General features: G+C 31.2%; 1 protein-coding gene and 1 non-coding gene across 2 annotated transcripts; one reads left to right on the top strand and one right to left on the bottom strand.

Annotated features, from left to right (window-relative positions):
- Positions 1 to 1,481: 1,481 nt before the first annotated feature.
- Positions 1,482 to 7,437, top strand: LOC130802919 (40S ribosomal protein S28). Its single transcript, XM_057667036.1, has 2 exons — positions 1,482 to 1,669; positions 7,059 to 7,437. The coding sequence occupies exon 2, from the start codon at positions 7,060 to 7,062 to the stop codon at positions 7,255 to 7,257; it is 198 nt and encodes a 65-aa protein (XP_057523019.1). The 5' UTR covers positions 1,482 to 1,669; position 7,059; the 3' UTR covers positions 7,258 to 7,437.
- TRNAT-UGU (transfer RNA threonine (anticodon UGU)) lies at positions 3,790 to 3,862 on the bottom strand. The gene has a single exon. It is a non-coding gene; the product is annotated as a tRNA-Thr (tRNA).
- Positions 7,438 to 11,272: the final 3,835 nt, after the last annotated feature.

The following is an 11,272-nucleotide window of genomic DNA, read 5'->3' on the forward strand; positions in this document are numbered from 1 at the left end:
ATGACTACAAAGAACTTCTTGCTTTTGATGGAATGCCGTGAAGATTTGATAGCGACACTTAAATCACCGGGAAACTTAATACTACCTCCTATTCAGCTGAATTGTCCCTTTTTTTTTGGCACTATTCACTTATCACTCTTAATTTGTATTTTACTCTTAATCTATAAGTTAAAACATAGTCATATGGGATCTTGTTTGATTCGTCTCAATACAAGGATTATTAATATCAACTTTTTATAATTTTTAATTAAGCATAATTTGAGATATTAAGAGTTAAAATATTGCCTCGGCAAGTGTGAAAAAATAAATGGGACAATTGAGCTGAATAGGAGGGAGTATATATTAAAGGCAATGTGCAAATTTTTCATATTGTGACATTTTCCCCACCCCCACCGCCAATATGTGTTTTAGAAAGATATAAAATTAAAATTCTTAGAAAGAGCTTATAAATTTCTTCACAAATTCAAACACAAGAGAAAGATAAAAAAAATTTCTTAGATTTCACAATATAAATTATTTTTTGAATTCCATGTATTCCTCTATTTTTAGAAATAGATTTGTAAATTATACATCATAGAACTCCTTAATAACGGATAATTAATCAATTATATCATGAAAAAACTTCCATTGTCGTAACAACACAAAGGCTTATGAAACAAAACTTTATTTCCACGAAATAAATGTTCGACCTGACAGAAGGTCGTCGCACTTCACATCCATGGATGCACCTCGCGACGCTAGTCCCACATTCGATTAGCTTTGCCTTAGTTCAATTTTTTTTAAGTTAAAAACACTATAGTTAGATGTAATTCTTTATATGTCCCAAGTTCAGGATACTATCTTGAATAGACGTCAGCAACAAAGTTGGATGCATGGATGTTAAAATTACGATCTGAATCGTAAAATTGTACAATTATATGACCCAGATCAATCCCAACGTCAAGGATCATGCATAGAATCAGTGGGATTGGTCAAGATCGATAAACATCGCAACTTACTAACGATCCTAGCGATCCCAATTGAAAGTCGAAAATTTGAAATGATTATGACAAATTAACAACAAAATGAACAAAATAAGATAAGTTAGTAACTGCGAACAGGTAAAAAAAACAAACTAGCTGTTCCCAGTCAGTAACTGGGAACAACTTTGACTTTTTTTTGATCTGTTCGCAGTTAGTGACTGCGAACAGCATGCTCCATAAATACGCACAGGTAAAAAAAACGTGAAGTAGCTGTTCGCAGTTAGTAACTACGAACAGGTCAAAAAAAAAAGTCAAAGCTGTTCGCAGTTAGTAACTGGGAATAGCTAGTTTGTTTACTTTTGATTTGTTTGCAACAATCTCAAATCAATTGTACACTTACTTTTGAAAATAAGTTGAAACTTATCTTATTTCGTTTATTTTGTTGATAATTTATCTTATTCATTTCAAATTTTCCTCAAAGCCTTATTATTGGGCCTGACCTTCTTCAGTCCACAAAAACCCTTAATTACCCCTAATCAGCTTTCCCATCTTCCTTCCTTCTTTCCCCCAAAACCCGCAGCTTTACCTAAACCCTAAATCCTTCAATTAATTCGTTCCTGCTGCTCAAACTTCACCATCTTCAACGATCTGTTCCTGTGGTGCTGTGCTACTCGATCTTCTCCATCTTTAATCAGTCTTCACTTCAGGTTCTTCCCTTATTTTTATCCCAAATTTTCTTGTCTTTTCATAGTCTTCAATGGTTTTTATACATGTTGCTCGTTTTTTTTATTGTTGATAAATGATTTTGTTGATGGGCGTTTCTATTGTTATTGATTAAAATAACACTTTTTTTATTGTTGGTATTGTTATTGATTAAAAAGAATACCATGAATTGCGTAATTGATTAAAATGGGAATTTGATTCTTTTGTAATTGATGGTGTAATTGATTAAAATAACTTGTCAGTTTTAAGCAGCAACATCTGGATTCAACCCTAATTTGATTTTGTTTAGAATTCTGAATTTGGTTTTTTTTTTTTTTTTTTTTTTTTTTTTTTTTTTTTTTAAATAGTTTGTTAGTTGTTATGTACTTATGTCCATGATTCTTTAAGTAATATGTATTTTGAATTTTTGATTATTTTGAAACTTGTATTTTGACATTTTTTTTTTCTAGTATCTTTGTTTTTTTATGACCATGGTTCATTATTATATCCCAAGTGTTTATGTGTCCTAAATGTAAATATATATTGTGAGTAGTGTCTATTTTATATATATTTTTGTCATTTCATATAGAAAAGAGAATCAAAACAACGTTAAACAAGTAAGATATGATTTTTTTTTAAAATTTAAGCAAAATTTTAAGAAAGATTGCATGTGTTTTTTGTGCTTTTTTATATTGAAAATGATCAAATAATAAACATGGTCATAATATAACTTGTTATTTTTACAAATTTGTAGAATCGTATCAAACGATTTGATCTAACAATTCATTCCACCAAATAATTACAATGTTACGTACGATCCCGATCCGAACAATCTTGGTTGGATGCTTTGTTTCTTAAAATTTTTTCCAAATATTTTTGTTAGGGTTGACAGAAGTATAGATGAAATGAAATAACAATAACAAATCAAGAATACAAATTGTTTTACCTTTCATGTATCATTTATGTATATGTTTGCGTTTCGAATACATTTTAAAGAGATAGATGTAAAAGTAAATGAGGTATATGATATGAAAAAAGCAAGAGCATAATAAACATTTCATAATTATTTTTTTCCAAAAATAATGCGTAATAAGTAATTTAAATGGTGAAATAAGGAAAGTATAATAAGTATAATGGAATAGAGGAAGTATTTTGAATACCAAAATTGTTATTTGCTATTTCCAAATTTGTACAAATTCTATGTGTTTTTGTCTTTGTAATGGAATTCGATTTAGTCCAACTTTATTTATGGAAAACCCAACATAAACACAAAACCTAATTTAAAACTAATTCAAAAGACCACTCCGCCAAAGAAAGATTATGAAGAGTTGACCAAAATGGGCACTAAAAATTTTTCGGGAGATCTCCTCCAAATCATTGGTATGGCTATCGAAATCGTGAGCATCAACATGTAGGTTCCAGATCCATGTAGTAGTTTCAGGGCCCTTAGCTATTGTTCTTGAAAAATGACCAGGTCTGGGCCATTCTTCAAACGAAGTTTTTACGAGATCCCTATCTACCAAAATTTTTACTTCTGGTTCCGGCGAACGAATAATCATTGAGTCCTCCTCTTTCCAGACAAGACATTCAAAGAGACCTGCCAATATTCAAATAATTGGTGAACCGCTGAGAGATATTTCAAATTTTTTTTCACTTCTATCTCCCATCTCTCTCTATTTTTTTTATTATTTACTAGAAGTCGATCCGCGGCGCTCAACAGACCTTTTTTTAGATTTGAAAACCTTTTTGCTTTTTTGATTAATGTAAAAACGATTTTTTGTCCAATTTAGACTATTCTTTTCTCAATTAGAAAGGAATAATTAATTATTTTAGATAATTTATAATTCATTATATATTTTGTATAAGTAAAAAAAAGAAAAGAAAGAGTTTTTTCAGATTTGTTCGGCCGAGATTGACCCCTCTTCTTTTCCTTTTTCTTTTATTTAGAGTTAGAAGTTTCTATAACATAATAGATCGTTTTGAAGAAGAAAAAGGCACCCTTATTCTTTTCTTTGTTCGATTTCAAAAAAATATATATATATTTAGATATATAGATAAATAGAATAAATATAGATATAATATAAAGAATAAAAAGATTGAACAAATACAACTAAAATTAGAGAAAAGCCAGCTATCGGAATCAAACCGATGACCATCGCATTACAAATGTGATGCTCTAACCTCTGAGCTAAGCGGGCTCACATAAATTCCACATGCACCGGAATTAAATAAACTATATTTTATTTTAGGCTTATTCATTTTTATTCTTTTATGATACGAATTTCAAATAACTATTTGAAATTAAAAAAAATAGAAATATTCAATTTAGTTTATTTCTCTCTATGTATATTCTATTTTTTGTCTAGAACAAGTAGATTTAGAAATTATATGAAATTCTATTTCTCTTTTTAATTTAGTAGAGCTATGAATTTTCAAATTCATTTCAAAATTGAAATACAAAAATTAGAATGTCTCAAAATCGACCCGATAATCTAAATGAACACATCAAAACAAAAAGCTAATTAAATAGAACAAAAACTCACAAGAGACCGTTTCATCAAGAGGCGTGTTTCTTATGAGTTGGACCAAACTCAAAAATTTTGAAAAAATTAATTTTGACCTTGTAGTTATCAACTCTGCCATTAAATGAAATTTGAATTTGAAGTAAATCGTAAATGAATCAATTAAAAATTAAAAAATTCAAAATTTTCACTTAAAAGTGATTAATTTTAGCATTCAAGTGTTTCATTTCTACTTATATATTTATAACCTTAACCGGATCAATATGATCTTTTTAAAGTCTTTAATTTTAATGTTAAAGTGATCAATTCAAACCATTAATCGATCAATTATATATATAAAATGATTAATATGTAATTATGACTTTAAATTGATCAATTACTGATCGTATAGTGTAAAAAATTATAATTGGGCCCATTAGGCTATTGGTCTCACAGTTCACCTACTTTAAATAGGAAGGGGAATGGGTATAAATAAAGTAAGAGGTCCTCTGTATAAACCCTAATCCTATTTAAGACTTCTTTCCTCATCTGCTCTAGAGTCGTTTCTGTTTCCATTGTTCGGTGCTGCTCTAGAGTATAATCTTAATTTTCAAATCTAGGTATTTTCTTTAACCTTCGTTCTTCAATTTTGTAATCATCTAACAATCTTTTTTATAATTCAACATGAAAATTATTCTGGTTTTAATATTTCACTTCAAGATGTTCAATGTTTGTAAGCTTTCCGGGAATTATGAATTTTGTATGGCGTCCAATCCATTTGTGTTTTTTCAGTCAAAGAAATTCTTTATTTTTGTGTCTGCTTTTATATTTTTGTGTTGGAGATAATACTTTGAATCTGCAAACGTTTACCTGTTAGCGGTATAAGGTTGTAGTTATGCTAGCTACTTCCTCCGTTCCAAATTACTCGCAACGTTAGAAATTCTTACACTAATCACTCATCTTACTTAATTTGTGATTAATTTTTAATCTATAAGGTAAAATATAATCAAGTAAGATCTTATTTGATTCGTTTCGATGCAAAGATTATTAATAATTAAATTTTTATAATTTTTTATTATACATAATTAGAGATATTAAGGATTAAATTAGTGCATTGGACTGTATGAAAAAGCAAATGTTGCAAGTAATTTGTAAAAGTATTCAATATCTATGGTACGGAAAGAAATTTTTTTTTATTGATAATAAGGATATTAAATTAGAGTTAAGCTATTGAAAGAAAAAATTGGTACTTTTGAGCTTTATGTTATGCACGTTCTTTCCCAAGAACGAGGCTATAATCTGAGGAATTTATTTAGGTTTGCCTGGAAATAACTAATTTATTTTAAATCATAAATTTAATTATGAAGTCATAAAAGAAGAATTTGAGGTCTCATATTTTCAACTTTACCCATTTTTAAAACCATTTGTGGAATTTTTGGCTCAAATTTGATATTAAATTTGATTGATTTGCCAAAGATTAAATTTGAGTCTATTTTTAGATTTTTAAATAAAATTATTGCTCCAAACATTGCTTTAAGTTTTGATTTGAGTGCCTATTTTGCCTTGTGAGTTATTATTACTGGGAAACTTTTTTGTAGCAGTTGAACGAAAATTTGTACTGTGTCAATTGGTATGATCACTTGTTTCATTCTAGCTGTGTAAATTTCGAGACTCATGGTACAATACATTTGGGATAATGATTTTTGTGAATTGATTAATATTATGAAAATTTTTATGTGTTTTTAAATTGGGACCCTTTAAAATTTAAAGAATTAGTTAGAAAATATAGCTATATAGTTTGCCTATTTATTAATTCTAACCTCAAAGTTTATATTGAGTTCTGGTTAGTATAAAATGAGAAGTGCGTTTATCGTAACCATGTCATTGAAATCCGATGATTGAACTTTTTTTGACTGTTGATCCAACTTAATTGTCAAATACCCAAGTTATCCAAAGTACTCTCCCTCACCTTCTCTCTTTCTACCATCTCCATTTCCTCCTATCTTCTTTTTCTTTCATTTCATAGTTGAATAGTGACCTCATGATATCTTGGTGTTACAAATAGCATGAAATGCAGCAGTAGGAATCTCCTCCATAGGAGAAATAAGTATATGCTCAGTCCACTTGCATAAACAAGAAACTTGAAAGGGAAACATCATGATCAATTTACAATCAATATGTACACCAAAAATAAATTTAAAAACCAAAACTCTTATCCAGTAATGAACCACATATAAAATCTTGTCTTCCTCCATGAGACCAAGCAAAACGAGTAGGAAATAATGTTTCCAGGAAGTTCGTTGATTGTATGAGTACCAGAATGATTTGATCCAAACATTGCAATATTTAGCCTAATGCGCAAAGAAGTCGGGGAAATTGGTCGATAGATATTGAATATGCCAAACCCAAAAGCATTGCATTCCACAAAGTGACATCTCTGTCACTCAATTTGTTGAACACCTTATGTGCAAAATTCAAATCATCACATTATACATACATATCAATAACTGCAGTACCACCAAAGATATCAGGGCAAAAGGGTGATTTCAATATGTGGGCACAAATTAATTGGGGTAGTTTAGGTTGAGTTTTTGGCACAAGCCTTTGCAACAAAAGGAAAGGTCAAATTGTTGGGAGTTAGTCCAATGTGTTTCAACTGGCGAAAGAGAGGGGCTTCATGAGAATAGCGTTGACAGCTTCTCTAATTTGGGTGTTCTAGTATGCAATGGTTTGATGTTTTCCAACTTCAATAATATGATGTGGTGAATTTAACTTGGCTTCTTTACGATTTTGTAGAATCAGAGATCTAGCATATAATGGATTTTGTAAGTTATTTGATGATCCGTGAAAGAAAATGCTGACATAATTCCAATTGTAATTGTATAACCTGCAGAATGGAGTCTCAAATTAAGCATGCTGTCGTTATCAAGTGTGTTGGCCGCACTGGATCAAGGGGTCAAGTGACTCAAGTTAGAGTCAAATTCTTGGACGATCAGAACCGTTTCATCATGAGGAACGTCAAGGGACCTGTCAGAGAGGGTGATATTCTTACCCTTCTCGAATCTGAGAGAGAAGCAAGGAGGCTTCGTTGAGTGACATTATGCTGTTGTAGCTTGGAATTTTTGTGTTAGTTTTGGATTTCATGGTTATCAGTTATGTTTTGCAAACTTCAGACTTTGTTAAATGAATGAATGTCGGCATTGCATTGTGGTATACAACATATGGTTCGGTTGTAGACAGCTTTGCTAATATTATGTCTTGTGATTGCCTAATGTTAGCGTAATTCCGAAATTATTAGTAGTGTTTTATGATTTTGATCCGGTCTTTAAATGTTTGCTTTTCTGAGTCGGTGCATCCGTTCTCCGTGCTTGCCATCGAGATTGTTTCGTACAAGATTATCCAGTCTTGAGCTCCCATGAAATTCGTCTGGTAAAGAGGTAAATAAATAAATAATTCTTTAATAATAATAATAATAATAATAATAATTTATTTATTTCTGATGCATGTGTAGGTACTTGGGTTCCTTAGATTGTTTGTATTGTTTTTGTGGATGAATGAATGCTTTTTTATCTCAAAAAAAAAAAAATTAATAATGTATACTTAATCTAGGTTGCACTAAAACGGACACGGACATGACACGGGTACGGGAAAACGCCAACTTAAAAATGGCGGACACGGGGACACAAAAATAATAATATAATAAATATATCAAATTAAAGATTGAACTCATTTTGTTCCCTTTAACAACATATTGAAATCACCACTAACATTGCATGAATCAGAGCCACTAGCCCCACTACTAGACATTATTGAACTCTTCAAATTCAAAAAACCACAATTAAAAATTTAAAAATCAAATTACAAACACATTAAAAAAACCACAATGAAGAATTGAACTTTTAAGAAAAAATCACATTAAAAATTCAAAAAAAATGCTAAAAATGAAGATGCATATGAACAAACAGTTGCTGTGCATTTCAAACACTCAAAATATGAATCAAGGAAACATAACGTTCAACTTTATGATTATATTTCTTTTGCTTACCAGCCCAATTAAAGAATCGATAAACAATATCTGGGTTTGTTTTAATATTGATTGAATTCAACATATAAGCAACAAAATTTGGTGATAGTCTAATCAAAAAATTGCTGCAATAATCAGTTAAATTGACCTCCATTGAAGGTGAACCATCTAGAAGTTGGAGAATCCGTGAAACCCAAATAGAAGGTTGAAGATTATTCGGGTTTGGATGTGTGATTAATATTAACACTAATGGCCGAAATGGCACCAATTATTTCCACTTGAAAGTCAACAAGATTAAGAATTTAAGATTAACACTAAGATTAAAGATTAAAACAAGATTAATATTAGGGTTTAGGATAAAGAGTGAAAATACCTTAAATAAAATCAAAAATTTCGATTTTAGGAGCAGCAGCAGCAGCAACGCAGCACTAAGTTCGAGTGTTCGTAATCGTCTGTGATGGAGCAGCTACCGACGGTGGCATGGTGCGGGAGTGCGGCAGCGACGGTGGAGGTGGAGGAAAAGTTGAGTAGAGTTTTTAGGGTTAGAGTGAAAGAGAAGGAATTGAGTGAGAGGGAAACAGTGAGTTCGAGTGTTCTCAGTTCTGTTCTTTTGTTTTCAATTAAAATTTTTTTTAAAAAAACGTGTCCTTCACTCTTGCCGTGTCCCTTGCGTGTCCTAGCCGTGTCCGCGTGTTCGGAAAAATATTAAAATATTGGACACTTCATTTGGCGTGTCAGACACGGATTTTCGCGTGTCCGTGTCCGACACGGGACACGTCTGTCAATTGGCGTGTCCGTGTATCAGAGTACTTAATTAAGGAAAGATTACCTAGAATAATCCAATCTATTTGTGATTTTCCTAAAATAATCCACCTATTGATTAATCATGAATAATCCAATTTTGAGGGGTATTTTCCTACGGTAAATCCGGTAATCGGATGACTTGCTATAATAAGTTTTATTGTTTTTGAAAAAAGATAAATTAAAATAAAATGTCGAAAAAATGTTAAAAAAATTTATGATTTTTTTATGTATTTAGAATTCTTTATGTAAAATTTTAAAAAATTTTCTCTAATTTTTAATTAATTTTAAGTTTACTTGTTTTGTTGAATTACCTACTATAACAGGTCATTGGGTTATCCAAGTTTACTTGAGATATATACCCCTTAAAATTAGGATTATTCATGGTGCAATATTGGAATTATTATACAAAAATTATGAAAAGTTGGATTATTATAGGTAATTTTTCTATTAATTAATTAATTTACTAAAATATTTATAATATTAATAGCAATAAATTAACTAAATAATAATAATAATAATAATAATAATAATAATAATAATAATAATAAGTAGCCATCTACTTGGCTAGCTTGGTGCTTACCAAAAAGTTCAAATATGAAGAAGGTGACCTTTCAAGTATCTAGGTGTTCCACTCACCTCAAAGAGGATAGCTGCAGCTGACTGTGATGGTATTGTAGTTAAAATGACTGCTAGAATCCAATATCACTTTCTTATGCTGCAAGACTTCAGGTAGTAAATATTGTTTTGATGTGTATAACAAGTTATTGGTGCCAATTGTCTATTTTACTAAGAAAGTCATAAAACAAGTTAATGATATCTGTAGATTGTAGTTGTGGTTTGGTAAGCAGGATAGTTAATGGTCCTGGCAATGTGAACTGGAAGCGTGTTAGCAGACCAAATAGTGAAGGTGTCTTGGGTATTAGATGTCTTGAAACATAGAATCTTGCAGCTGTTGGGAAAATAGCATGGCTACAAGTGCATGAGATTTATATGAAGGGGTGATTTGGATGTGTTTCAATCCACCCACCACAAGTAGCTGGGTTCTTAAGAAGTTATCTAATGTAAAGGAGCGTCTTAGGCTATAGATGCTAAAGAACACTTACTCTATTAAAAATGTGTATGAAGAATTGATAGGGAAGAACCCACGAATTCCATAGACTGATACTATCTGGAATAGAGCTTCCTTACCTAGAGCACGCTTCTTTTGGTGATTAATACTAGATCGATTGAAAACGAAGAGCAGGCTTAAGGGCATGGGTTGTATTGAAGAGGATTTGTGCCCTATGTGCACCACTGCCCCAGAATCAATCTACCACATCTACTTCAATTACATTTTTAGTTCGAAATGTTTGGAAGAAATGATGGTATGGTTAGATATCAATATATAAACACCAAGTTTGCAGAATCTGAGCACGAGAAGTTTCAAGATGTCATATGGGAAGAACGTAGTGGTTTTGACAGATGTAAGCAACTTGGTCTATGCGATTTGGCGTGCTATGAATGAGGTGATTTGGAATTTTTGTCTCTAAAGAATTGATCAAGTCACTCGAAGCATCAAAGAGGAGACCATGTTAAGAATAACAACTATTATTTCAAAGCAAATCTCTGCTCCAGATGTTGCTTGGATTGCGCAAAGACATATATAGTTTTATTGTTTTATTTTCTATTGTTGTTAGTTTTCTTTATTGACTAGCATGCTGCCATGTTTGTTGTCTTACTCTCCTTTTGGCTTTCCCTTCTTGGCGTGATAGTACATGAAGAGTGAGATCTTGATACCCTTCCTATACGGTGAGGTTGATTGTCATATTGATGCTTTTAGTGTCGGGCTTAGTTGGGACGCTCAGTTTTGATGTATATACCCTTTTGTTTTGGCTTTTTCTCGATAAGTAATAAAATTTTATTTGTCAAAAATATATAATACAAATAAATTCAGAGCCGACTACTACTACTAAATCAACATAGACCAAAGCCGACCAGATCACATTAGACTAGAGCTGACTAGACCAAATCAACTCGAATCATACCAGATCAGATCTGATTAGATCAGGCTGAATTAGATCAGATCAGATCATATCAGAAATTTGTAAATTTAGATCATATCAAATCAAATTGAACGAAGAGAACATGCCCTTAGTATTCGTAAAGAGCATGTGAAGAACAAACAAAACCCTTGAATAGATTAATATCAAAATCCTATCCGAAATCAACATCAAAAATATGATATGAGTAATCCTTGTTCGTATTGAACCTTTTGCATAAAGTAATGGTAAAATTAACGA

The sequence above is a fragment of the Amaranthus tricolor genome, chromosome 16 (genome assembly GCF_026212465.1).
Source record: "Amaranthus tricolor cultivar Red isolate AtriRed21 chromosome 16, ASM2621246v1, whole genome shotgun sequence".
NCBI lineage: Eukaryota > Viridiplantae > Streptophyta > Magnoliopsida > Caryophyllales > Amaranthaceae > Amaranthus > Amaranthus tricolor.